At 58.5% G+C, this 27,682-nt stretch overlaps 1 protein-coding gene across 1 annotated transcript in view; it reads left to right on the top strand.

The window, feature by feature from the left end:
* LOC104378614 (WIZ zinc finger) overlaps positions 1-27,682 on the top strand; it is a 53,368-nt gene that overhangs the window by 24,860 nt on the left and 826 nt on the right. The window contains exons 4-10 of the mRNA XM_086630937.1: positions 7,326-7,386; positions 9,796-12,320; positions 12,556-12,921; positions 22,182-22,343; positions 24,402-24,902; positions 26,568-27,104; positions 27,261-27,678. Coding sequence (XP_086487063.1) covers positions 7,326-7,386; positions 9,796-12,320; positions 12,556-12,921; positions 22,182-22,343; positions 24,402-24,902; positions 26,568-27,104; positions 27,261-27,678 — 4,570 coding nt within the window. The remainder of the gene's footprint in view (positions 1-7,325; positions 7,387-9,795; positions 12,321-12,555; positions 12,922-22,181; positions 22,344-24,401; positions 24,903-26,567; positions 27,105-27,260; positions 27,679-27,682) is intronic.

Below are 27,682 nucleotides of genomic sequence, written 5' to 3'. Positions count from 1 at the left end.
CAACAGCTTTCTGGACTTGGTGGGACCAGGACGTTGTACCTGTCCTCCAGGTTGTCCTGGTGTCTCCCGATAGCCTTGGGTTTCCCGTGGGGCAGCAAGGAGAGCCGGTCCCTGACCCATCCATCATCCAGACCTGCCTCTCCAGCCGCTCAGAGGTGCTTTATGGCCCACGAGCCCCTTCCCACGCTCCCATTTCAGATGATGCTCCCTCGACCACGTATGGGTGGTTCTACCCATACTGGGATTACCACATCTTAGTGTGGCCTCGGTGAGCCGATGGGTGAATAGTTCGCCAGAAGATTGCACCGGTGCAATGAAAAACGCGTGATCCTTTGGCCGGGGAGCACCGAGCTCCATCCGTTCAGGACGTTCTCACCCCCACGTTGGGTTTTTCACCCCGTTATGGGGCTGGACATCGTTCTTTCATCAGCAGAAGCTGCTTCACCCCCTTGCAATGATGACACAAGGTCCTCCAAGCTCAGCTGCTGTCCCAACCCCCGGCAGCTCCCAACCCCCGAGTGCACGTTAAAACACGAGAAGTTCCCGATGGTGGGTTGGGATGATCTCTGTGCGTGCCGATGGTGGGTTGGGATGATCTCCGTGCGTGCCGATGGTGGGTTGGGATGATCTCTGTGCGTGCCGATGGTGGGTTGGGATGATCTCCGTGCGTGCCGATGGTGGGTTGGGATGATCTCCGTGCGTGCCGATGGTGGGTTGGGATGATCTCCGTGCGTGCCGATGGTGGGTTGGGATGATCTCCGTGCGTGCCGATGGTGGGTTGGGATGATCTCCGTGCGTGCCGATGGTGGGTTGGGATGATCTCCGTGCGTGCTGATGGTGGGTTGGGATGATCTCCGTGCGTGCTGATGGTGGGTTGGGATGATCTCCGTGCGTGCTGATGGTGGGTTGGGATGATCTCCGTGCGTGCCGGCCCGCAGCGGTTCATCTCCTGGGAGTGGAGCGGACGCCTCGGGGCCGTGTTCATCCTCTCCACTCTCCATGGGCTGCTGTCACTCGGGCCCTTTGCCGTGTCTTTTCCTGCCTGTGCAAAGTCCAGCAGCAGAAATATCAGCACCTGGATGGTGGTTGCACAACCCGGGGCATTTCCAGCTCTTAAATAAACGAACTTCCAGCACTCTGCACCTGCAGGAGGGTTGAAAGGACCCGCGTTGCTCCCAGGAAGCCTGAGCAGAGGCGAACGCGGAGCTGTCGGTGTCGCGGGAAGGCGACGGCACCGTCCCGGCTCCGTCAGCAGCCGAGCCCGAGTCAGATGAGCCGCGACGTGCTGCCAGCACACCGTGTTTTGAAGGACTCCTATCCTCAAGGTCACCTGCCCCGCGGGCTCAGGAGCGTCCTTAAATCCTGCCCTGAGCTGCCACGCAGCACCAAGGAGAAAGAAACTCCATCTGCAAACGGGTCGGCAGCTTTCGTCGGCGTTGGACTTGGAAAACCGGCCTCAAATGCGTCCGTTTTCAGGAGGAAACGTGAAGTTTGGGTCTCCGGCCAAGCCCTCCCACGGCAAAGCCTGTCCTCCTGCCAGCTCATCTGTATTCGGGAGCACGAGCGAAAGCTCCAGCTTGCTTCTGGCAAGCCACAGCGAAGAGTCAGGAGAACACCATCCGTCGTCTCGTCCGGCTCCGGGGAGAACATTCCGACACTCGCGCCGGAGCTGAAATGAATTCTGCGGGAGAGCGGATGCGGCAAGCGCGGAGCAGTGCCGGGCTCTTGGGATGGAGGAGTAGTGTCTGCACCAGGGGTTTGGGGTAGGAACGCCATCGAGGAGCTTGAATCTGGCATGGGTGGCCACCCAGACAGCTCCGGGCTGAACCCCAGAGCGCTCGTCCGGGTGCTTCGGTGGACGGGTGGGGGCGGTCGTCTTCTCTTGTACCATGGAGCGCCTTGGCAAAGCCTTCGCCGTCACGTGGGAGCTGCTGGTCCTGCTTGGGGTGGGTTGGAGAAGAAAGAGTTGTTGGTTGCAGCCTCTTGTGAAGGTTCTCCGTGTTTTGCTTCTCCCGTCACCCACTCTCAGCCCGCAGCCACCCCCGGTGCTCGCATCCGAGGACCTCAGGATCACTGAGCAAAAGCACCGACGGCGCCTTCGCCCGCCGCACGCTGCCGTTGGCACTCGAGTTGGATCTGCCGTGGTTCTGCCAGTGTGGACGTGGCCTCGGAGAGGTCTTCTTGAACGGCTGCTTTGGGCTGAAAGCCAAGTTTGGGGCTGGGGGATGGATTTGGAGATGGGTTGGGATGTGTGGGGATGAAGCTCTTGCTTCCCTGCGTTTCCAGCGAGCTTTTGGGGAGCTAAATCTCACCTACAGTCTGGGAGTTGGAAGACCCCACCAGTTCTTGGCCATCACACAGCCCCGGGTGACCGAATGTTTCCGGCGTGACGCCGATGAGCGATTCTTCTGGTGTCTTCTACTCTCGGATCAAACCACCCGAGATTATGAGCCTTAAGTTGGAGCCAGTCATGAATTCCAGAGCTGAATCGTGTCTTGCGACATCTGGGAAGGTGACGCAATAGCTCACCCCTCGCCTGATACGGCTGCCCAGGAAGATAAAGTTTCTCTTCTCGCCTCTTTTCCGTTCGTTTAGATAAGCTGGGAAGAAAACAAAGCCTGGGAGAGGGTGAGTAGGGTGGGTGAAGGCTTTTGGAGGTGATCATCTGGTTCTGAAGGCTTTTAGAAGCCCTCAGGTTGCTCAGAAAAATGGTATTGTAAATTCCTGTCCAATTCACTTAATTTTTTTTTTTTTTTTTTTTCTGAAGAGTCCGGTTCAGATCTAAACCAACTCATCCCCCTCTGGAGGAGCCTCTTGTTATCCTTCCTTGACTGGAGACCGGTTGGGAGGGACCTTCCAGACCATCCAGTTCCACCCCCCTGCCATGGGCAGGGACACCCTCCAGTACACCAGGTTGCTCCAAGCCGCATCCAACCTGGCCTGGAACACTGCCAGGGATGGGGCAGCCACAGCTTCTCTGGGCAACCTGTCCCAGTGCCTCACCACCCTCAGAGGGACGAATTTCTCCCTCAGATCCCATGGAAATCTCCCCTCTTCCAGTTCAAAGCCATCACCCTGTGTCCTGTCACTCCATACCTGTGTCCAAAGCCCCTCTCCAGCTTTCTTGGAGCCCCTTTAGGCACTGGGAGGTGCTGGAAGGTCTCCCCGGAGCCTTCTCTTCTCCAGGCTGAACACCCCAACTCTCCCAGCCTGTCTCCAGAGCAGAGGTGCTCCAGCCCTCCCATCATCTCCGTGGCCTCCTCTGGCCCCGCTCCAGCAGCTCCGTGTCCTTCTGCTGCTGGGGACCCCAGAGCTGAACGCAGCACTGCAGGGGGTCTCACAGAGCAGAGGGTCAGAATCCCCCCCTCGACCTGCTGCCCACGGTGCTTTGGATGGATCCCAAAGACAAAGATGTCCTTTGGAAGTGCTGGTCCTTTGGCAGTGGGAACCCAGCTGACCTGGGAGCTGCTGGAGGGCTGGAGTAGGAGCTGAGCCTTCTTCCTTGTCAATTATTGCTGAGATGTGAGATGCAGAAAGCACGTGGAGGTCAGGTAGATGTCCTTCCTCCCATCGTGGAGGATTGTGTGGAAGGGAAACCTTCTGTTGCGTCCAGGGTTGGAGCCTTACACAGTTAGAAGTTTGGAAATAACAGTATTTGCAAGGTTTTCCTTAATTGTTCCCTCCTTTATGCTCTTTTAGACTGTCACTAGACACCTCTTGGGAGGTAGAGAACTTTCAGGAGAATAGTTTCTTGGTTGAACTCTTCAGAAGAGAAATCCTCTCCTTGTTTCTAGCTGGTCTTGATGGAAACCACCATCCAACATACCTCTTTGGTTTAGACTCTTGAATTTGGGTTTTTAATCCTAAGATCACAGAATAATTGAGGTTGGAAGGACCCTTCAGAGGTCTTCACCCCATCACTAGGCTCAAAGCACAGCCAACTTCAAAATTAGGTTGCTCAACGCCATCCAGTTGAGTTTGGAGCATCTCCAGGGATCCCCCACTCTCACAAGGAAGAGCTTCCTATATTGTGACTTCCCTGTCCTCTCGTTGTTGTCCAGGAGGAGTTTGGCTTCATCTTCTCTACACCCTCCAATTAGCAGCTGTAGGCAGCACCTCCATGCTCTCAACCAGAAGCAGAACAAGTCCAACTCCTCCAGCCTGTCTTCATCCATCATGTCCTCCAGTCTCCGATGGTTGGGGACCTTCATGGGGTTCACTTCATTGGATGTTTGACCCGTCAACATCTCCGTGACCTCCTGACGCAGCGGGGCAACCTTGCTAATTTATCCCAGCTACCCTTTGGTGCGTCGTTAGTCCTAAAATACACCTTGAGTAGCTCCGGTGCTAAACAAACCCGACCCTTCCGTAGGAAACATCTGCGGCGACGTGGAAAAGCACCTCAAGGTGCACCTTGGTGGTTTTTTGGGTGACGGGGAAGGTTTAGGCAAAATTTTTGCACTTTGATACGTTATCGAGCTACTCAAGTGTGTCGTTGACCTCTTCCATATCAACCCTGACCGCGACGGCCTCCATGAGCCGGGGCTCTTTCGGCTCTTCTGGAGATGTTGGTGTTTCTCAATCCGTGACCTTTGAGTCGCGTTATGTAATTAACCGTCGTCGAATTCGTCTAGAGCCGGATCCGCCGCGTCTAGGAGAGCTCCTGGTCTTTGCGTAACTGGTCCCAGACTGGGAAACTCCTGGGTTTTTCCCTTATCTCTGTTTTTTTGTGTGAGTTTTGGCCTCGGGCTCCTGTGGTGGCTCCATTTTTTAAATTTATTTTTTATTTTGCCTGGGGTTGCTTTAACTCTTGGGATAGAGGAAAAACCAGAAAGGAGAGACCCGCGACCCTGAGACGAGGCCGTTTGACCTCTCGGAGGAGAGGCGGCGCGCTCCGGGATGAATTCCGACTCGCCGTTGTCTCTCGGGAGGCGCTGCCGCGGTCGGAGGAGCCGTTCCTGTTTGGATTACCAAAGAGGGTAAATCTGAGCCTCCCAAGTCCAAGACAACTCCCTCATCCCTCGCCGTTTCCAAGAAACCGGGATTTGCAGGGAGCGCAGTTACGTGCTCATCAGGAGGAAGATAAATCACCGCGTGTTTTCTTCCAAAGGAGACGGGTGCTAAAAATAGGAGCTGTGCCGGAGCTCCGGAGAACAAAGGAGTCCCTGGAAGGCTCCTGCCACCGGCCCTTCTCGGCGCTCTCCGCTCCTCTCCGTCCACGCGCCGGGGATTTATGGAAGTGTTTAGAGGGTTGGATTTTTTGTTTTCCCCCCCAGCATTCCCGCCCCGGCCGGTGCGTGACACAGGCTTTCCTGAACGGACACTGCCGGTCGTCCGTGACCTCGGCAGCTTGGCCCTGGTTCTCCACCGGCCTTTTCCGAAATGATTTTTGAAGCCAAAAGGACCTGATCCGGGAGCTGGAGGTGCTGCCGCCTCTGTCCGACAGCGCCGATGCTGGATAAACCCCGGCGACGTGTGTGGTCCCAGCTCTGCGTCTCCATGAAAGATCTCAAACCTCATCATCTCCAGGTGAGACCTCCTCATTGGAGGTTCTCAGCCTTGAGGCTCACCTCTAACGTGGCTCACCTAAAACGTCAGAAGGACGAGAAGCCAACCGTGGCTTTTCACGTCCCTCCCCTACTTTCAGGGCAGGTCCTGCCCTGCCTCCTTCATCTCCAGAACCAACATGGTGGCCTGAAAACCACGTTCCTCCTGGTTTTACGGCACATAACCGGTAATCCGTAGAATAAATGTGAACTGTGAGCAGCTGTGTCCATCCTGGAGGGGATGGGGGGTCAGTTTGGGCTGGAGAGGCTCTTACAGGCTGAGCCTGCAGATCGTTGTGGCAAAACCCGTCTCCTTGGCCATGTGTTTCCAAAGCACTCCCCGTGTCCTTCCCAGGACGTGTGGCTTGATCCTGCTCTCTCTTATCTTGGTGTTCAACTTCAAAGGCTCTCTGGGTCGTTGGATGGTGCGTGGTGGAATCTGAGCTGCTCCCAGCACGTCCCTTTTCTCCATCATCAGCCCCAGGCATGGTCTGTGCCAGGTCTGCACCCTCCATCAAGCTGTGGACACCTCCTTCCCTGGTTATTTCCACCACGCCAGTGAGGTCCAGGCAACTCTTGGGCTCCTGGGCATGCCGTGACTCAAGATGATGATGATGAGAGCAAGGACGCGGGACAATTCCTTGTCCCAGCAGCAAGCCTGCTTGTCCAGGGCCAGCCTGCCCATGACCCAAGATGATGATGATGGGAGCAGGGATGGGGACAATTACTTGTCCCAGCAGCAAGCTTGCTTGCCCAGGGCTTGGGCTGCTGGGCCCCCTATGACTCAAGATGATGATGATGATGATGGGAGCCGGGATGTGGGACAACTCCTTGTCCCAGCAACGAGCTTGCTTGCCTGGGGCTGGTTCACAGCAGGAAACAACGTGGATTCACCCAGCGACACCTCGGCTTCCCCGAGCTCCCAGCCTCACCCATAACAACAAGCCAGTCCCTACTTTCCATACAACTGGGACGGGCGACGCGTGGCCGGACGGGGACGGCGGAGATCCATCATGAAGAACAAAACCCCCGTGTCCTGCCTTGAGCTCAGCCCCGGTTGATGGAACCTCTGGGCCACGTAGGTTCGATCCAGACATCTTCGTGGGACGCAGCCAAAGGTTTTCCCTCCTCTTGAGGAAGGATGTCTCTGGCTCTGATCTGGCAGATCTTCTGGAGGCGCTGCCTGAAATCCTGCCCCGCGTCTTCTCACGAGCAGGTTTGGAGCCATCCCAGGGCTTTGGCCAACACCGGAGCGAAGCAACGCTCCTCCAAGCCCCAGATGATTCTCTGGTGCCTGGAGAAACCCTACGTGTGCCGCTCCAAGGGCAGGGAAGCACGCCGGCACCGGGGAGGCTCGTGAGCCTCATCCGTAGAGCAGAGGGAAACGGGTCTTCTTCTCAGTGTGGACCAAGACGGCTCTTGTCCAGCCGTTCGGTCGCGGTTCCGTGCCGGACACCTCTCTGGCAGGAGCGTGGCCAATGGTGTGTGCATCTTCCCGTTAAACTGCTTAACTGCAGGAACGATTATCCGTGGAAATAGCTGGCGCGCGGGATTAAACCCTCTTAAGTGTGGCTTGGAAATCCTCCCGTAATCCGGACCCGGCTGTAGGAGGGAAGGACGGGCAGCGGGAGCAGAGGGGGTTTTATCTGCTGGGAAAGCTTTTCTATCACGTAAAAAAAAAAATAAATAATAATAAAAAAAATCACTTTATTGCAAATTGCTTGGAAAAAAGCCTCACTTGGGCTTGGACTGACCTCGGAGCTTTCCTCTCTGTTGCAGATGAGCCTGATCCTGCCCTCTCCGGTGCCGTCCCAGCCCCAGCTCACCGGACCGACCTCGGGTAAGTTCCCAAGGGATGTCGCAGCCCGGGAGCCCGTCTCCCCTTCCTAGCGGTGCTCCAGTTCCAGAAAACCCCAAAATATCTCCTTGGTCATCCCCGAAGAGGGTTGTCCCACCACCGAAGGTGCCAATGGGTCCCTCTAGAGCCACCACCGTCCCCCTCACTGCAGAGCGCTGTTGGCTGCTCTAATTCATCTCATTTGTCCTGCTTCCCAACAAACCACCCGGCTTCTTCCTATCCTAAGTCATCCCTTGGAGCCACTCTGGTTCCTCTTGGAGCCACTCTGGTTCCTCTTGGAGCCACCTTGGTTCCTCTCGGAGCCGCCCCGGTTCCCCTCGGAGCCACCCCAGTTCCCCTCGGCACCGTTGGGACTGTCCCTGGTGCGACGGAGAGATTGATACTGGGAGGTGGCTGCTTGATTCGGTTGTGCCGGTGTCCCAGAACTCCTAAGGAGTCTCCCAAACAGCTCTGAGCACCCTGGAAAAAGGCAAATTTTAGGGGTTCCAGCAGAACGCGGGTCCTTGTCCCTCCCTGTGGCACCGGGGACCGGCGCTTGGCTCGGAATCGCTCCCCGTCTCGGCCCGTTGAGCAACGCAACCGATGGCCAGCGTTTTTCAACGAGCATCTGCCGTTGACTCGATCCTTCCGGGGCCGGCGGGTTCCTTAGCGAGTTATTTTTAATAACGTTCTCCAGGATTTACGGTCCGTGCGGGAATGGCATTTCCCCGCCGTCACGCCATGACGGCGAAGCCCATCTTCCAGTCCGCGGTCATTTGTCTTGAATAAAATTGGGAGGGTGCAGCATGGGGGAGGGCGGGAGAAGGTCAGTTGGCTCCTTCAACATGGCTTTTTCCAGGAACGAGCTGGAAATAAATAGGTTTAAAAAGAAGGGGAGAGAGAGAGAGAGGAAGGCAGCGCGAGAACCGCGTGGAACTGGCAGCCCCGGCCATCTCCAACAAAGGTGCTTTGTTCTCCTGGCAGCACAACTTGACCCGGGAGATAGTGTTTCGCTGGCCCTGGGGCAGCTTCTTCCACGAGGTCTTGAGTCACCGAGCTTCTCTGGGTGTTGGGGCTCTGCGATCTGGCGGGTTTCTTCCCTAGGGATGGTTTAGCAGGAGGCAGGAGTCGGGACGTGGTGGTTGACGTCCCGTTCTTGGCTGTACGTAGAGGGAGAAGCTGGGCGTGAAGCTGGCCGTGGAGGACAGAAGCTGGGTCGCACCCTTAGGGCAAGGAATCTGCCAAACCCCGGTGAAGCTGCCATCAGGGACATCGGGGCTCCTGGATCTCTTGGAGCCCAGTTCAGAAGCCTAAATGTGGGGATCTGGTGCAGTTCAAGGCTCTCTGCCTCCCCACCGAGCCTCCCACCACCCCAGCAGAAGGGCTTGAGGCTCTTTAGATCCTATCTCGTAACTGCTGGTCCCGTGCCAGTGCCAGACGTCTCCAATGCCTCGAGGCATCTCAGAGAACATCAGGTGCCTCTGTTGCACCCTCATGGCCTTCACCATGTCCCTTCTTCCCTGAAAAAGCCTCCAAGCCCGAGGTAGGACTTTCAAAATCCCCAGGCTGGGACAGCCCATGGGTGTGCTCAGCCCCTCTTTAACACCCAACACCCATCTGGGTGGCTTGGGGTCACCCGGTCCCACTGTAGAGCTCATTCCATGGAGGTTCATGTTCTCCAGCTGCTTGATGGGGTCTTCCCAGCTTTGGGGTTCTTTGGAAGAGGATGGGGAGGAACCACCTTGATCCACTGTGGCTCGGGGTGTCTGCACAGGGAAGAAAGACTTCCCACTCATGCTGTGGAGAGGAGTCACCCAGGGACTTCCATTTAATCGTGGAGACGAACCATCCTTTGGTTCCAGAGACCCTTGGGATGGTCCATGTTGGCCCTTAAACCCGTTTTATGCAACTTTGAGGAGCTCATTGGCCTTTTCTTTGGCCTGGGAGCGACAAGTGTCATCGCTACGAGCAAATATCCATGTTGAACTGGGTAAAAAGGAGGCACTAAGGTGTCCAGACATCTTGAGAAGTTAGTGAGGGAAAGGGAAGGAGAAGCTTAGGAGTGGGGCGGAGCGAGGGGAAGACGCCTTCTGGCCCAAGGCAGGAACGGATGACCCGGTGATGGGAACCCAACGCTCCTGTTGTGCCTGGCACGAACGTGGAAGAGCCCAGATACGGCCATCGCCGAACCGAGCTTGGAGGAAGCCCGGGAGAAGATGCAGAAAATTATTCCAGCCGAGGGAGGGTGGGAAGGGCTGGGCTCGTTTTTGTCCCAATTCTTCAATATTTGGGGCGAGACGGAAATAACCACGAAATCCCCAGCCTCTGCTTCTAGGACAACCCGTTTGTAACTGGAAATGTTTTGTCCTACCTCGTTAACGGGGTTATTAACTCTCAAAAACTTCTTTGCAGCTCCACGAACGAAGACCGCTTGGAGTTGAAGAAGGCTTTGTACAGAACGGACGCCAGGAGCTCCCTAGACCTGCGGAACATGACCGTGTCCGGCAGCGTGACCTGGGACACCTCCGTCCTGGAGACGAGAATGGCCGACGGGAGAGAAGGAAGCACTTTAGAGAGACTCTCCAGCTTGAAGGACTCCAAGGAGCCGGCGTTCGCCGCGGAACCCCGGGCTGTAAATACGGCGCGGGTGGATCCTGAGCGACCGGAGAGCGACTCCGAGGACCTGGACGGTGGCAAAGCGGCAGCGGAGACGCCGGGCCCTTGCGCGGGGGCGTCAGCGGTGGGCGGCGGGGAGGAGAAGTATCTCCAAAACGAACCAAAGCAACTCGAAGGCCTCAGCAAAGAGCACTTAAACAGAAGCAGGAGGGGAATCCAGAGGGTGGAGTGGATTTCCAGATCCAACAAAAGCCCAGGTCCTCACTACAAAGACATAAACAAGCCGACAGATGTAGCAGCCACCTTGCCCTTTCGGGGACAGGCCGTGCGTGAAGTGCCTCCTCCGCTGACTCCGACGGTGTTCCGGAAAACGCTAAACCCTGTCCTCGGCAAGTCCAAATCCTCGGAGAGCTCCTCGGCCCACAGGAAGGGGTTGATGGTTGACTCGGACTTGGGTGAGATCAACCCGCTCAACACGGCCGAGTGGACGCTCCAGAAACCGGGTCTTCAGCTGGGCGCGGACCTCGCCATCGGCAAACAGTCCTGGACGGTGAACGCCGAAGACTCGGTGGAACGGATCCCGTTGATGTCTCTGGAGCCCGCTCCCTGCAGCTCGTACGACATGGAGATGAGGCCCTACGTGTGCAGCGTCTTGTTGGATGAGCAGGGGAAGGAGGAGCTGGGGCCGGAGGAGGACCCGACGGTCTACACCTGCATCGAGTGCAGCATTTACTTCAAGAAGAAGGAACATTTGATGGATCACATGCTCCAGCATAATCGTGGACCAGGGAGGGACCAAGACAGAGACACTTTGGGAGGGCAGTGTCAGTTCTGCTGCAACGAGTGCGGATGGGCCTTCGGAGACCTCCCGTCTTTGGAGCAGCACAAAAGGCTCCACCAAGAATCCAGGGAAAAAATTATCGAAGAGATCCAGAAGTTGAACGAGTTTCCGGACGAAGGTCGGGAAGCCCGGCTGCAGTGCCCCAAGTGCGTCTTCGGCACGAACTCCTCCAAGATCTTCGTCCAGCACGCCAAGATGCACGTCAAGGAGAGGAAGGACCAAGGGGCAAAGAACATGAATCTCTTCGGAAGCTCGGCCAGCGGAGAAATACGGGATAGCCCCGTGCACGGCATCTACAAACACTTCAAACCAAACGAGCACATGGCCCTGCAGATGCAGGTCCCACCTCACGGCAGCGGCAAAGGGCTCAGCACCTGTGTCCTCTGCAGCTTCCCGGCCCCCAACGAGAACATCCTCAAGGAACACATGAAATACGCCCATTCCCACCTCTCCTGGGACATGGAGGTGTACGAGGATGATCCCAATCAACCAGGAACCAGCAGAGATGCCTACAGCCCCGCCAGGCTGGGCCGGTTCGCGGAGACGGATTATTTCGGCAAAACGGACCGGCTTTTCCCTCCGGCGCACCGAGAAAGCGCGTCGCATTACGAAACGGTGCCCGGTTTCGCCCTGGCTCACCCGCGGCTCGACAAAAGCAACGGGGCTGGTAAAAAGGACTACCAGGCACCCGGGTTTCACGCCAGGAAAGCAGCTCCGTACGCCGCTCCGCACAAAAACTTGGGCCTCTCCGGTTTTCCCACCGCTAAAGCGTATTCCCAGTTCGCTCTGCAGCAGCTGAAAAAAAAAGCAGCAGCTCAGCACCTCGAAGGAGACGGTGACGGTCTCAGGAGCCACGCCATGGGGCTGGAAGAGCTCAGGCATAAGTGGATGTTGGCCAACGACGCTGGGAGCATGGAAGAGGAGATGTTGGTAAGCCCGGAAATAGATCTGAGCGAGAGCAGAGGGATCAAACCCATCACCGTTCCTCAAGCTGCCTTGGACCTCAAGAGGACCTTCAGAGACACCTTGAAGGCCACGGACTCTTCGATAGCTTCGGAGGAGCAGCAGCAGCAGTTGAGGAGGATGGTCCCCATCGTTCTGCTGGAGGAGGTCAACCTGCACCCCAAGGCGACGAAGCGGCCCCGGGGGAAACCCTTCAAGAAGAAAACGATGCTTCCTTCTCGGGAATTCCTGATGGAAGAACCCCTTCCCTTGGATATGCTCCTGCTGGATTCTCCTCTGGAGGGTCCTCTGGAGTTCGATGACTTCTTGGACTCCGACTCGCCCATGCTGAAGAACGAGGAGAGGAAGTGTCCCTATTGCCCAGACAGGTTTCACAACGGGATCGGGCTGGCTAACCACGTCCGGGGCCACCTCAACAGGGTGGGGGTGAGCTACAACGTCCGGCATTTCATCTCGGCGGAAGAAGTGAAAGCTATAGAGCAAAAATTTTCCTTCCAAAAGAAGAAGAAAAAAGGTAGTATGTATTCAATTCTCCGTGTTTTCCATTTCCATGTTTTAATCGGTGGGGGTTTCTCCTCCTACCGAGAACCGGGTACGTATGGTATCGTGGTCAACCTGATCCGCGGTGACCGTGGCACAACCAGTGGCCGTCGGTCGTCTCCGGGTGCGATAAACCCCCCCCTCCCCCAACCTGGGAGGCTCGATCCGGAGGTTTTCCGGCCGCCGCTGACTGTCTGCCCTTCTTTCCGCAGTTGCCAACTTCGACCCGAGCACTTTCAGCCTGATGCGGTGCGAGTTCTGCGGGGCCGGGTTCGACACGCGAGCGGGTCTCTCCAGCCACGCCAGAGCCCACCTGAGGGACTTTGGGATCACCAACTGGGAACTCACCGTCTCGCCCATCAACATCCTCAAGGAGCTGTTGGCCAACTCGGCGGAGCATCCCATGCTGCAAGCGGCGATGGGAGCCGAACCCTCGTCCCCGAGCCGAGACAGGGACGCTCACGGCTTCGTGCCCCGCAAGAGCATGACCCCCATGTCCGAGTGCAGCATTCCACGGTCTCCTCTGTCCCCGTTTCCCCCATCCTGGGGAGATGAGTCCCTGCAGTCCTACAGAGACGGTAAGTGGCTCCGAATGCCTCGTGGAAGCCTTTTGATAATCCCCATCCGTCGCGTCCGGCCGAACGGAGCCGTGGTGGAGGGTGGGTGTTGGCAGGGAAGGGGTGCCATCGGCGTAACCGGGTGTCGATTTATCCGTCGTCGTCGTTGACGCTGCGTCTCCTGTGAAATCTGGTGGGGGTTTGGGGGCAGATGGATGGGGATGGCGGCAGATGAAAGAGCCGGGCAGCGCGGTGTCTGGAGGGGTCGCGTCCCACCGGAGAGCCGCGCTTTGGTCATTCGGGCTTTGTCATTTGATAAATGTCGTGTTTAGGGACGAGGTTTCCATCGGGAAAACTCCTAAAGCTTCAGAAATGGCGGGGCAGAGTGTGGTTGGGGGAGAGGAGAAGAGCGTGGTCACTGGGTCGGGTCCAACCTGGCCACAGATGGCCACGCGGAGGGCAGGATGCGACCTCTGGTCTTGGGGCTCCGTGTTCACCCCGCGGCTGCTTTTTCCGTAGGTGTTATTGTACCGCGGGGGAAGCGTAGAAGGTCCTTCTCAAATGGATTTGGGTCTGAGCTCATGCCCCTCCGTCAGCTAAGCTCCACATTATTCACACGGGATCTTCCAGAGCAGATCCCATCCCAAACTACTTCCAGGTTTCCCCTTGCAGGGTTCCAAAATGAGTTTGTGCCAAAAACTTGGCGACGTTCTTCTTTCAAAGACGAAAAACTTGTTGGTGCATTAGGAAAAACAACCACCTACTGACACCTGGTGCTTCTGGCAGCTTCCCGGGGTCCTTGGAGGAGCTTCCCGGGGTCCTTGGAGGAGCTTCCTGGGGTCCAAGGAGCTTCCCAAGGTCCTTGGAGGACCTTCCTGGGGTCCAAGGAGCTTCCCAAGGTCCTTGGAGGACCTTCCTGGGGTCCTTGGAGGAGCTTCCCAAGGTCCTTGAAGGAGCTTCCCAAGGTCCTTGAAGGAGCTTCCCGAGGTCCTTGAAGGAGCTTCCCGAGGTCCTTGAAGGAGCTTCCCGAGGTCCTTGGAGGAGCTTCCCGAGGTCCTTGGAGGAGCTTCCCAAGGTCCTTGGAGGAGCTTCCCAAGGTCCTTGAAGGAGCTCCCCGAGGTCCTTGGAGGAGCTTCTCGTTAGGTTCTGCTCAGCCTAATCCTGTTTTAGATACATCCCTCCAACGCAAAGTGATCTGTCTTGAATTAAAATATCTAAGGAGCCTGGAATCCCGGCGCTCCAGACTACTCCACGTGCCCAAACGGCTCTTTGGAACGAGTTTTGAGTGTTAACGAGCGCAAATTAAAACGGGAATGAACCCAAACTCTTCTCTCTTGGCATGGCAAACCCTGGATGATGACTGTTACCAGCCTGGGGTGGTGGTTGATGCCAACGAGAGGCGTTTCTGGAGGGGCTCGGGTGGGTTTCCGCTGCTGATGGCCGGATGCTCCTGCGGACTTTGACTATGGGTCAGTGATTTTAGGTCTCCTGGTGCCCAAAATTTGCTGGAAAAAACCGTTCTACAGAGCGGCGCTGCTCTAAAAACCGGGACTGGGGTGTTTTGGCAGCTCAGAAGGGTGGAAAGTGTCTCGGTGAAGAAGGAGCGCGGCCAACTGCTCCTCGGTGAAGAGGTTAATCCCGTTTTAACGAGGCAGATCCAATGTCAAATGTCCCCAGTGTGAAGTTTTAGGATAAAAAAACGGGTCACATCATGAAATCCGATCTCGCTTATCAGTTCGGGCAACGTCATTTGAGGGTTTTTTTTGGGCACGTGATGTTGGCCTGGGGCTGGGGGCATCCCGGTCACCCTGAAAACGCCGGTGGGAGGAACCGGGTCGGGAATTGTCTGTCTGGGTAAAAGTTGTGGAATTAGAGCTTAATTCCAGTTTGCTTCACCGTCTCGGTTCAGCCGGGATGAGGTTGAGGACGGACACGTGGGACGAGCGGAGGGCGCGCGTGTCCCGCGCTAAAGCGAGAGCTCCAACACCTCCTTGAGCCGCGCTCCTGGATTTAAACTCCGCGCGCTCCGTATTTCTTACGGGTCGCGTCTTTGGGGGCCAACGGCGAGAAAACGGGCAAGTTTGGCTCCCAAACCTCCCGAGAACGACTCGCCGCGAGTCGAAACCCCTCTTTGGTTTACTTTTGGCTCAAAACTCCGCTTTCGGGGCGCTCCGGCTCTGGAAGTATCTCGTAACGGATTCAAGACCGGCACGGCGCCCGGTGCATCGTGGTGTTTAACTCTTGCCGTCAGCGAGTCGTAACGGCGAGAAGATCTCAACAAGAGTCAGCGGTGGGCACCGGAGCGGGCCCGGTGGCTCCGCCACGCGGTGGGAGCGGCGACGGCCGTTGGCGCCCCGGTGCCGATGGCGCAGCTCGGCTCTCCGCGAACCGCTTCCTGCTTCCTTCCTCTCCGCTTCCAGCCACGTGAACCGCCGGAAGGTCTCCGCCGGCGTTGCGAGATGCCTCCGGAGCTGTTAAATGGTCCGTAGACCCTTAACCGAAACCATCGCGGGGGCAGGAAGGGAGAAATCCCTTTTTTTTTTTGGGAGGAGGAACGTTTTGTGAACCGTTTTCCGTGCTGGCCGCGGTTCGTAGTTTCTAAGGAAGCTGCAGCAGGAAATGAAGGCGGAAGATTCAGCTCCCGGTGCCGGGAGATGGATCCGATGGATCCGTTCTTGGGCTTGTAACCAAATCCCCGCAAGACTGGAGCATCTCCGTCGTCGTGGGGTGAAGTCTCCGTTCCCGGAGCTGCTCGTTGGTGGGATGCGAAGAAGAAAGGATTGGGAAAACTGGGAAAGGGCTGTGGGTTTACCACGCGCTCGCCCTCTTGCTGGTCTCGTGCCTTTGGCCACTCGGTTAAAAAAACAAACAAAAAACCAACGTAAAAACCTCTTGAAGCAAAACGAAGAGTCGGAAGGAGGTTGGTGGGATGGAGATTCCGCCGCCGATTCCGGCGCCCGCGCTGCCACCGCCGGCCCGCGCCGTTCCAACGCCGATGGAGTCTGTGGTATTTTTAGTGTTTAGATCCGTCGCCCTTCGATTTACCCCAAAATAAGCAGAGACTTATTTTTTTTTTGTCCCCTCGGATCTTTCAGTCTTCCCCCTTTTTGGTCCTGATTTCGTTGGCAATTCCCTCCTCGGTACATCCGAAGCCTCCTCGGAAGCGCCACGCTCAACGCCGGGCATGGGCGAGCGGAGGGGTGGGTCATCTCGACCCCTGCCCACCCCGGGATGGGCTGTGACGTCGGGAGGGTCATAATGTTCACTCCGGTTCGTTTCTGAAAAGCTTAAAAGTCTGAAAACGGGATTTTTTCCACCCTTTTCTGCAAGGCCGCCGGCTCCTGAGCTGTCCCCAACTGTCTCCGTGGAGTTGGTGGCTTTTCCGAGGAGGTCCCGGTGCTCAGTGGTGGCTTTCTTTGTACGTTGTGATGGCTGAAGGTGTGTCCTGCTGCTCCAGCCACCTCCTTCAAGCGCGGCTCGGCTCCTCGGCGACGCCGTTTGTGTATCTCCTGGCTCCGAACCTCTTGGCAGCCGTCCCGGAGAACGCGCGGCACGTCTTGGCAGGCGTTGGGAAGCGTTGGGCAATCGCGTCCTCCTCAACAGTTTTCCTTCCTCGTGCTCTGCCGCACCTCGCTCTGTTGCCCCGGTTGTTTCCGCAGGCAGCATCATCATCTTCCATTCTTCTCCGGTGTTTTTTTTTCCGGATTTAACTCCCCGTGGTCTCTTTTACTGTCCCAACCTGCGAGGTCTTCTGCTAGACCTGGATTTCTCCTCTCGATCTGCTCCGGTGCAGCAGTAACGATGTTTTACCATGTCCAGGAGGAGGAAACGTTCCTTTGCTGGTTGACCTTCCACCCCACGCAGAGCCAGAGAGGATGGGGTCTGTCCTTCCTTCTGGAGCACACCTGACGTAGCGTGGGATTTTTTTTAGGAGAGCATGAGCTCATGGAATGATTCCCCAACCGTTACCATCCTGCAGCTTCTTCGTGTTGAGCCTCTCCCAGATGAGGACTCGGAAGTGGGGCTTGCCCCTCCCATGCCCAAGATCCTGCCTTGACTGAAAAGTGTCCTCCCCCCTCTCTGGGAGGTCTCCAGAGGATAGTTTTCAGAAACATTTTTGGAATCTCCTGGTTTGGAAGAAACCCACGAGGAGCATCAAGCTCAACTCCTGACTCCGCGCAGGACAACCTAAAAGTTAAACCCTACATCTAAGAGCATCCTCCAAACTCTTCTTCAACACCAACAGGCTTGAGGGCCACGACCTCATCCCAGGGGAGCTTGGCCCAGCGCTTGACCACCCTCTCCATGGAGAACTCTTTCCTAACGGCCAATCTGAACTTCCCCAATGCAACTTTAAGCCGTTCCCTCATGTGCCGTCACCAGACACCCGAGAGAAGAGATCAGCACCTCCCTCTCCGTTCCTCGCCACGAGGACAGCAATGAGGTCGCCCCTCAGTCTCTGCTTCTCCAGGCTGACCAACCGTGGTGTCCTCATAAGCCCTCTGCTCCTTTCACCATCTCTGTTGCCCTCCTTTGGACACGTCCTAATGGTTTTTATGTCCTTCTTGGATTGCGGAGCCCCAAAACTGCCCACAGGACTCGAGGTGAGGCCACACCGAGACATGGGCCACCCACGTCTTTTGATGAGTTAGCCAGGATATGGGTGGCCCTCTCGGCCATGAGGACACACAGTTGACTCCCGTTGAGGTTTCCAGCAACCACAGCCCCCCAGATCTCCCTCTGTGGAGCTTCACTCCGGGACATGGGGAGAACAGGGAGCTCCTTCCAGTGGCCAACGAGAGAAAAAGGGACGGGATCTGAGCGTCGAGGGCTCCAAAACTGATTTGAGGGGTGACCTGGGGGAACCCTGGTGTGACCTACTCAGAGGTACAAGTGGGCAGAAACCCCACAGCCACTTCCATTCCTCCCCCCACCTCTTTTTCTCTGAGCCAATGTGGCCAGGGTAGGAGAAACCCGGGACTTCATGGTGCCTGAGGTGGGGACAACCACAGCGTGAGGCTGGAGGAGATCAGAAGGAGAAGGCTCCTCCACCAGGGCTGGAAGAGGACATTTATTGTAGATTTTATGGTTTATTTTTTTGAGCTTTGTTTCTTCCTCAATGCTTTGACTTGAGAGCAAAGACCTCGGAATGGAGACGCTTCACGGCCGCAGCCTTTTGGCCTCCTTTCCCTTGAGGAGCGTGGCCGCGTCCATCACAGATGGATGGAGCTTCGGAAAAAAACCTTCGGCAGGTCTGTACCTGAGCTCAGCTGCCAACGGAGCCAACGTCAAAGCCAGGTCAGGTTGCTCCCGTTGAGTTTTAAGAAGGTTGGAGGTCCCACCACCTCTCTCCCGGGTTGACGTGCCCTGAGGACCCTCCTCACGTGACGGATCTCGGGTCACGCTCTCCTTTCGTGTCGGCCTTTTCGATTTTTCCCTCCTGCCGTGCTCGTTCCGCGCTCATCCGCAGCCTTGACCTACTTTCCACCGTCTTCTGATTCTTTTCTGGACTTCAAGGTTATTGAAAAGCTGACGTTGGCCTCCTCCTTCCCTTCCCTCCTTCCCCTGCACGCGGATAACGTTGGCCGTTGCCCTCGATCCTGGTTTTTCTCTGGGTCGCTGGAGATTTGGGGTGGTCGGCAGCGCCGCGGGGGAGATCCGACGTTGGTTTTTAGCTGGAATTTGAGCTCCATTCTCACCACCGTTGATCTACAACCACAGGAGACGGCGTGAAACCTCTCAGCCGGGTCTTCCAGCGCGGGAACGGTGGTGTTGGATCCCTGAGGGCAACGCTCCAAGGGAGATGGTCGCAATAACCCACCCGAGGGTGGAAATTGTCCCTTTCCCTTTCCTAATGTTTTTAGGAGCCTCTGGTCTGTATCTGCTGGAGAAGGGGATGTCGCAGGGGGTGCAGCCCTGAGTCGGGATGACCCAGGGACACCCACGGATACCGCGACCACCTCAAAACCAGCCTCGTGGCCACCTCTGCAGCCTAGCAGGACAGCGGTGGAGAATGGAACAGCACCTCTTTCTTCTGTTTCTCCTCTTCCTGTTGGATTTCGCTGAGTTCCTGGGCCTGGAACAGCCATTCCTCAAGACCTTCATCCTCACCTTGGAGTATTTTTCCAGCTGCTTTAAGCCGAGGAGAGGTTTTATGCCTTCCTCGAGGCGCAGCTCGTTAGTGGTTCGTCCTCCTCGGCAGAGCCGGCGAGGGGAAGCGCCGCGTTCAAAACAATTCCAGAGCGACACAGAGAGCTGGCAAACCTCCTTGGCAAGGAATCGGAATCCGGAACGCCGGAGGCCGGCCAGCAAGGACAGGTGCTTTCATCTTCACCCCAGACGGAGCCCGTTAACGAGCCAACCATCACGGCAGTTCTGCCTGTCCCGCTGTTTTCCAGACCTCTCGTTCCCTTCGCTGGGGATCTTCTTTTCCAGGAAGATTTGGTTCAAATTCCAGGAATCATTTTTTTTTTTCTCAAACCACAGAGATCTGCAGCTCCATAACGGCACCGGCCGCGTCCACGGATCATCCTTCAAATCCAGGTTAAAGCGGCCGCTTATGGGAACGGAGCCTTTTTCCGACCCCTTTCTGGGGTCAGTGACCCGTCTTCCGAGCGCGGTTTGTTGGGAATCAGCGTGGGGATGTTCCGTGGGGGTCCGAGGACTCGCGAATCGCCGCGCTGCCCCGCAGATGCGACCACGTGTCGCCTCAGCACCCGAAAGCCGCCGGGACGAGACCCTCTGTGGTGGTAATTTATGGAGCCCGGAGCCTCCGGGGATCCCTGGTTACTGCTGCGGGCTTTGAAACTCCCTAAAAACATCGAGATTTGGCCCATCGCGGCTTTTTTGGCTCGTTAATCTCACAGGAGCTGAATTAACCACCTACTGCTCCTCCTGAAGCTGCCCGAGATGCAAAAGTAAGTGGGAATTTGAACCTCCAGAGCTTCCCCGTGCTGGAAAATGGCTCTGGTTTTGGTTTAGCTGCGACCCCGGTGGGCCGTCTCCTCCTCCCGCGCCGCCGCGTCTTGGTTTGGGATTTTTTACGCTCTCCGGGAGCAGCAGACGCGTTTTTATCGCCCGTGGGTTTCGTTGGTGCCGTTCCGGACCGTAGCGGCCGCCCTCGAACGCGGCTTTTCCACTCGTAAGCTCTGAAACTGTACGGAAAACACGCGTGGCCGCGTTGGGACTCTGCTTGTCCTTCCCTGGGGAAGGTGAGGAAGAGGATGGAGCCGAGCAGAACCCATCCAAGGTAACAATTACTCGCTCCGTCGCCTCGTGTTTTCATTTTGGGCTCCAAAAATCGCTTTTCCTGAGCCATAAGTTCCTTCGGTTGGCGCTGGGCTTGCGGGGCTCATCTCCCCCGACACCTGCTGTCGTTTTAGAATAGAAAAATCTCAAAAACTGGGAATTCTCCGCCCGTTCCGGTAGTGCTTATCGGTCTGTTTCGGGGAGACTTTGCTCCCCGTTGCCTCCATCCCGTTGGGTCTCAGTCCGTGTTCCTGCGGTGGTTCTAACGGCGCTTTGAGGAGAGGCGGCAGCGCCGGAGCAGGCGGCCGATGTCCCCGTATCCCTCTGGACAGCAAATTGCTTTTCCTTCGCTTTTTATTGGAATGGTTTGAATAGACCCCCCTCCTTGTGGCACCCCGGGCTGGGGCCGGGGGCGGGCAGAAGGCTTTGGGTGGCCCCTTCTGTCCCAGGAGGTGTCTGGGTGGTGCTGGAGTGGGTGGACCCGACCTCTGGGTGCGGAACTGGGGTGGGACCAGCCCTGGAGGAGCGGGGTTGGGATGGGGAGAGCCCCGATAGGGGAGGGGGAGGTTGAGGCAGGGCTGGGGGCGGCCGGGCCCCACGGCGGGGTCCTGGGGGGCACCGGGCCCCACCGCGGGGGTCTCGGGGGGTGGCCAGGCCCCGTGGCGGGGTCCTGGGGGGCACCGGGCCCCGTGGCGGGGGGCTGGGGGGCACTGGGCCCCGTGGCGGGGGGCTGGGGCACGGCCAGGCCCCACGGCGGGGTCCTGGGGGGCACCGGGCCCCGTGGCGGGGGGCTGGGGGACGGCCAGGCCCCGTGGCGGGGTCCTGGGGGGCACCGGGCCCCGTGGCGGGGGGCTGGGGGGCGGCCAGGCCCCACGGCGGGGGTCGGGGGGGCAGCCGGGGAGCCCCGTGAGGCGGAGCCCCGGGCCCTGACCCCGCTCGGTCCTGGCGCTGAGCCGGGCCCGGCCCCGGGGCCTTGATCCGGTCCGCGCCGCTCCGCCACCGAGCGCCCCCGCTCGATCGCTCGGCGCTCCCCCTTCCTCCCTGTCGCCGCCGGCCGGGGCGCCGATTGCTCGGCGCTCCACCTGCCGCCCCGGGGACCGGGCTCCCCCCTCCCCCTCCCCCTCCCGCCGTCCCTTCACTCGGCGCTCCACCGCTCGCCCTGGCGGGCGCGCGCGCGCCGCTCGGCGCTCGACCGCGCGGCCTAGCGGCCGCCCCGCATGTGCCGGAGCCAAGATGGCGGCCTCCACCTCCTCGCAGCCCAAAGTGACAAAAGCGGCGGCGGCGCCGCGGCCCCGGGACCGGGACCGGGGCGGGGACGGCGAACCCGGGCCCGAGGCGGCGCCCGAGCCGGGTGAGCCCCGTTCCCCCGCCGCGCCCCCCGCCCACCTCCTGCCCCTTTTCCCCGCCGGGCCCGGCCCGCGGCCGCCGCCGCTCCCGGGCCCGGCCCGATGGGGGGAGGGGACGGGGCGGGGGAGGGGCCGCCGAGCGCCGCCGCGGCGGAGCCGCCGCCCCCCTTTGTCCGCGCCCGCGGCGCCGCTTTGTCCCTCGCCGCCCCCCCGGGGCGCTGGGCCGGGCCGCGCCCGGTGCTGTCACGGCGGCGGGCGGGGGGGGGGGGGTGGGGGGGTGGGGGGTGGGTGGGGGTGAGTCTGGCCACGCCCCTTTTGGGTGGGGGAGGGGGGGGGCACGATCCGGGGTGGGGGATGCAAATCCCGGCACCGCCGCCGGGTGGGAAGCGGAGCCCCGGGGCTGCCGGCGGCCCATCCCCCCCCCCTCTAAAAGGAGGCCCCACCGCCCCCTCCCCCCCCAAAATGAGCCCCCACCGCCCCCTCCCCCCCAAAATGAGCCGCCCCCATCTCGCCCCCAAAATGAGCCCCCACCATCCCCTCCCCCCCCCAAAACGAGCCCCCACCGCCCCCATCCCCTGCCCCAAAATGAGCCATCCCCACCCCCCTCCCCCCAAAATGAGCCCCCAACCCCCTCGGAAAAAGTGTCGTCCCCCCCCGGCGGCCCCTGACGATCCCGTTTTCCCGCAGTCCTGGCTCCGGAGGACGAGCTGGTGCCCATGGAGCTGGGCTCCCCCCCCTCCCGAAAAAACCGCTTCCCGCCGGGCAGCTGGACCCCCCCCCCCGCCAGGATCGGGCCCAAACTGTCTCCGGAGCCACCCGGGAGCAAACCGGATCCTCCGGACCCCAAAGGTGAGTTTTACCGGTGGGTCCCGCTCCGAATTCCCCGGAATCGGGGGCGTTCGGATCGCTCCCGGTGCCAGCTGGGCACCAGAGCGTGCCAGGGGGCAGCGCTTCCGAAACCACAGCGGAAGATGTCCCAGAGCAGGGAAAATCCGACCTTCCTCCGCCCAGCACCACCATCCTCATCCTCCATCCCATCTGCCACTCCGAATTCCCCGGAATCGGGCTCGTTCGGATCGCTCCCGGTACCAGCCGGGTGCCAGAGCATGCCAGGGGGCAGCGCTTCTGAAACCACACCGGAAAACACCCTGGAGTGGGGAAAATCCGACCTCCCTCCACCCGGCACCACCATCCTCATCCTCCATCCCACCTCCCGCTCCAAATTCCCTGGAATCAGGTGCATTTGGATCGCTCCTGGTGCCAGCCGGGCACCGGAGTGCGCCATGGGGCAGCACTTCCGAAACCGCACTGGGAAACACCCTGGAGCGGGGAAAATCCGACCTCCCTCCGCCCAGCGCCACCATCCTCATCCTCCATCCCTCCTTCCGCTCCGAATTCCCCGGAATCGGGCGCATTCGGATCGCTCCCTGGTGCCAGCTGGGTGCCGGAGCGTGCCAGGGGGCAGCGCTTCCGAAACCACCGGAAAATGTCCTGGAGCGGGGAAAATCCGACCTCCCCCTGCCTGGCACCACCATCCTCATCCTCCATCCCACCTTCCGCTCCGAATTCCCCGGAATCGGGCGCGTTCGGATCGCTCCTGGTGCCGCCAGGCGCCAGAGCGTGCCAGGGGGCAGCGCTTCCGACACCGCGCTGGAAAACACCCCGGAGCGGGGAAAATCCCATCTCCATTTCCTCTTTCTCCCGGTTTTTTTTTTGCTTTTCCTTTTTCTCCCGTTTTTTTTTTGTTTTCCTTCTCTCGTGGCCGCACTCTGATTTTCCTTTTTCTCCCTGTTTTTTTTGGCTTTTCCTTTTTCTTCCCTTTTTTTTTGATTTTCCTTCTCTTGTGGCCGCGCTCTATTTTCCTTTTCTCCTGTTTTTTTTTCTGTTGTTTCCTTTTTCTCCCGTTTTTTTTTCCTTTTCCTTCTCTCATGACTGTGCTCTGATTTCCCTTTTTCTCCCATTTTTGGGGGTTTTCCTTTTTCTCCCCTTTTTAAAAATTTTTCCTTTTTCTCCCGTTCTTTTTTGGTTTTCGTTTTTCTCCCTGTTTTTTTTTGGTTTTTCCTTCTCTTGCGGCCGCACTCTGATTTCCCTTTTTCTCCCATTTTTTTTCTTTTTTTCTCCCTGTTTTTTTTTTGCTTTTCCTTCTCCTGTGGCCGTGCTCTGATTTTACTTTTTCTCCTGTTTTTTTTTTGTTTTGTTTTCCATTTTCTTCTGTGTGGTTTTTTTTTTGTTTTCCTTTTTCTCCCTTTTTTTAAATTTTTCTTTTTTTCCTCGTTTTTTAAATTTTTCTTTTTTCTCCCGTGGGTTTTTTTTAGTTTTTCCTTCTCTTGTGGCCACGCTTTTATTTCCCTTTTTCTCCCGTTTATTTTTTTTTTCTCCCTGTTTTTTTTTCTTCGTTTCCTTCTCTCGTGCGTGCGCTCCGATTTCCCTTTTTCTCCTGTTTTTTTTTTATTTTCCTTTTTCTCTCGTTTTTAAATTTTTTTCTTTTTCTCCCGTTTTTTTTTTTTAATTTTTTCTTTTCCTCCCGTATTTTTTTTGGTTTTCCATCTCTTGCGGCCACGCTTCATTTTCCGTTTTTCTCCCGGTTTTTTTTTTTTTTTCTCCCTGTTTTTTTTCTTCTTTTCCTTCTCTCGCGCCGCACTCCAATTTCCCTTTTTCTCCCTTTTTTTTCATTTTCCTTTTTCTCCCTTTTTTTTCATTTTCCTTTTTCTCCCTTTTTTTTCATTTTCCTTTTTCTCCCTTTTTTGTCATTTTCCTTTTTCTCCCGTTTTTAAAATTTTTCCTTTTTCTCCCGTTTTTTTTTTAATTTTTCCTTTCCTCCCCTTTTTTTCTTCTTTTCCTTCTCTCGCACCGCGCTCCGATTTCCCTTTTTCTCCCGTTTTTTTTGACTTTTCCTTCTCTCTCCAGCCCAGAACCTGACGACGTGCGAGGTTTGCGGCGCCTGCTTCGAGACGCGCAAGGGCTTGTCCAGCCACGCGCGCTCCCACCTCCGGCAGCTCGGCGTGGCCGAGTCGGAGAGCAGCGGCGCTCCCATCGACCTGCTCTACGAACTGGTGAAACAAAAAGGCAAAGCCGACGGCAGCGCCGGGGCCGTCGCCCTCGGAAAAAAATCCGCTTCTCCCAAAGACGCCACCGCCTCCCCTCGGCCCGCCCTCCTGGCGCTCGGCAAAGCCGCCGAGCGCCCGCCGGAGGGGCCGGTGAATAAAGCCATCAAATCCCCCCCCGGCTTCGCCAAAAACCTTTCCCAACCGGGGTCTCCCATCCTCAAGAAGGTGCCGCCGGCTCTCTCGGGGTCGCCGTCTCCGAAAAATCCCGAGGAGAAGAGCTCCAAGCTCTCGCTGAGCCCTCTCCGGAGCTCTCCGAAGGCGCAGTGGCCGCAGGCGGACGAGGAAGGACCCCTCAATTTAAGTGAGTTTCCCTTTTTTTTAGTGTTTCCCGGGCGGAGGGCAGGGAAATCCCCGGCTTCTCCCGTCCGGCTCCTGCCGAGCCGGGCGTCGCTGTGCTCGGCAGCCGGGTGGGCACGGAGATCCGTGGAGGAACCGGCGTTTGGTAGCGGCCGTGCCAGGGAAATCCGTGCCGCTCCGTTGCGGCTGTCGGAGGGGACGGTCCTCCCCGACGGAGCAAACGGCGATTCCCATCGGGATTTCGGGGAAGTTGCCGGTGCGCTGTCCTCCGAGCTCTTTCTCTTCCCCACTTCTCTTGGCTCCTCCGGGTTCAGCCGGTGTGGAGCACCCTCCTGCGCCGCGGCACGATCTGGCACGGCCAGCTCCGCTCTCCTGGCAGAGCGCGGTGGGTTTGGCCACCGGCAGCCCGTTCCCTGCCACCGTTTCCAGCCTCGGATGCGCTCGGAGAGGAGCCACCGCAGCTCCTGGCACCGCAGTCCCTGGTGCTGCCACGACCCTCTTCGTCCCCAAGCTCCATCGGTGACCTATTCCCACACTTTGGCACCAAAACGGTTTTCCCGGCAGTGGCCGCTCTTGCCACCTTCTCCCGGCGTGCCGCATCCTGCCGGGAACGTCTTCATCACCAGCTCCAAGGGCTGTTCGGCAACTCTGACCCGTTACCCCTTCGTCCTCGTTGCCGGGCTCGCCGGGCTCGTAGCCGGTGCCGTAATTCCTCGTCGTTAGTGCTGCCGGCTAACGAAGCCATGGAGGAGGACGACCGAAGTTCCCGGCAGGCTGCGGCGCCGCCGGATCCCGCGCTGCGGCACGAGGAATCAACCCATCTCCTCCCTCGTTCACCGAGAAACCAGAGCCGCCGCCGTGCCGGCGGTTGGCCGCGGCCGGTCTGCGCGGTGAGCCGGGTTTTGGCTGCCGCGGTGCCTCCGCTCCCTTCTCCGTAGGTCCCTTCCCGGCGTCGCCCCCCACCCAAAATCCCGACTCGGGTCAGAAATTCCCGCCCCGGTGAGCTCTTTCCGCCGTCGGTGCCCGGGAACGGCTGGATCCTACGTGCGTGGATCTCTCCGCCTGGAATTATCCCGCTTGAGTCTCCCTTTCCGTGCGGCTTCGAGCCGCTGGTGTGGTTTTGCCGCGGTTCCAGGCAGGGATCTGCCTGGATTTGCCCGTCCCGCCGCAGCGCCGACGGTTCCTCCCTTCCCCTCCGGAGCCGGGGATGGTGCCCCGGGATATCGCGGGGCTCAGGTTGCGGCTTAATTTTGGTGGTAAAAACCTCACCCCGCATTATCTTCCTCCTCTTCCTCAACGTGCCGGGAATTGGCGCTTCCCGGAGACGGGAGATGCCCCGGCTCGAGTGCGGAGCACCGGGATCAGCAGGGAATTGATTTCGGCACGCGGTGTCGGCGGCACCGAGCTGGGGTGCCGCGGCGCGAGCGAGACTCGCCGCTTGCTGGGAACAGGACGCGAGCGGCTGCGTTATCCCGACGCTCCGGATCACGGCTGTGCCGGGACGCTCTCGAGCTCCTGGCAGCCCTCGGTTGTTGCCTTTTCCCGGGATATGGTCCCGCGTTGGAGCTCGCTTCCCGTTAGGGGCAGGGATCGGTTTGGCCTCTGCGGGCTGTGTCCGTCTGTCCCGGCCGTCCGTCGAGCAATTCCGCTCTTTCTTCTCTCTCCGCAGCCTCGGGGTCGGAGCCGGTGCGAGAAATCCGGTGCGAGTTTTGCGGGGAATACTTCGAGAACCGGAAAGGTCTGTCAAGCCACGCTCGGTCCCACCTCCGGCAGATGGGGGTGACCGAGTGGTACGTCAACGGTTCTCCCATCGACACGCTCCGGGAGATCCTCAAACGGAGAACCCAGCCGCGGAGCGGAGCCGCCAATCCCGCTGGGCCCGGACCAAAAGCCATGGCCAAGGCTCTCTTGGGCAGCATGGGATCCTTGGAACCGCGCGGGCCCGGAGACATCCACATCCCAAGCCTCGCTAAGAAGGTCCAGCCATCCGGCAGCCCCCTGGGGCAATCTCCTACCTCATCCCCACCTCCCACTGCCCGGAAGATGTTTCCAGGCCTTTCTCCTCCCTCCTTGCAGAAGAAGCTCAAACAAGACCAGCTGAGGGTGGAAATCAAACGGGAGATGATGGCGGGAGGAATCCACGGAGAACCTCACCCATCCGACCGCGCCTGGTCCCCGCGGGAGGAGATGTCTCCCTTGAACCTCTGTAAGTGAACGGAGCCTTTTCCGCTGCGGAGCGGGACCGGCGCCGCGGACGTGGGGATCCCTCCGGCTCCAGGAGGGGCTGCGGGCTCTTCCCGGCGTTTTCCACGGGCGATGGTGAAGGGGAGGGGGGTTCAGCGCGGTCCTTCTCTCCCCGCAGCCTCCCGAGCCGACCCGGTGCGAGACATCCGGTGCGAGTTTTGCGGGGAATACTTCGAGAACCGGAAAGGTCTGTCGAGCCACGCTCGGTCCCACCTCCGGCAGATGGGGGTGACCGAGTGGTCGGTCAACGGTTCTCCCATCGACACGCTCCGGGAGATCCTCAAGAAGAAAACCAAACCTTGCGTCATCAAGAAAGAGCCGCACCCCTCCGGCATCGAACCGCCTCCCTCCATGGGGGACGACGGGACGGATCCCAAATCTCCTGGAAAAATCCTTCAGGGCATGGCGCTGCCTCCCCTGGGCGGCCGGACGGGGAAACCCAACGCCGGGAGTTCCGCCTTGAACCGGGAGATCTCCTTGGCGCCGCTCGCCGGCAAAGCCCAGGGCGCCTTCCTGACGCCGTTATCCGCCAAGCGGCCG

Source organism: Tauraco erythrolophus, unplaced genomic scaffold (assembly GCF_009769465.1).
Source record: "Tauraco erythrolophus isolate bTauEry1 unplaced genomic scaffold, bTauEry1.pri scaffold_61_arrow_ctg1, whole genome shotgun sequence".
NCBI lineage: Eukaryota > Metazoa > Chordata > Aves > Musophagiformes > Musophagidae > Tauraco > Tauraco erythrolophus.
The sequence above is the reverse complement of the archived record's forward strand: the minus strand, read 5'-3'. Positions and strand labels throughout refer to the sequence as shown.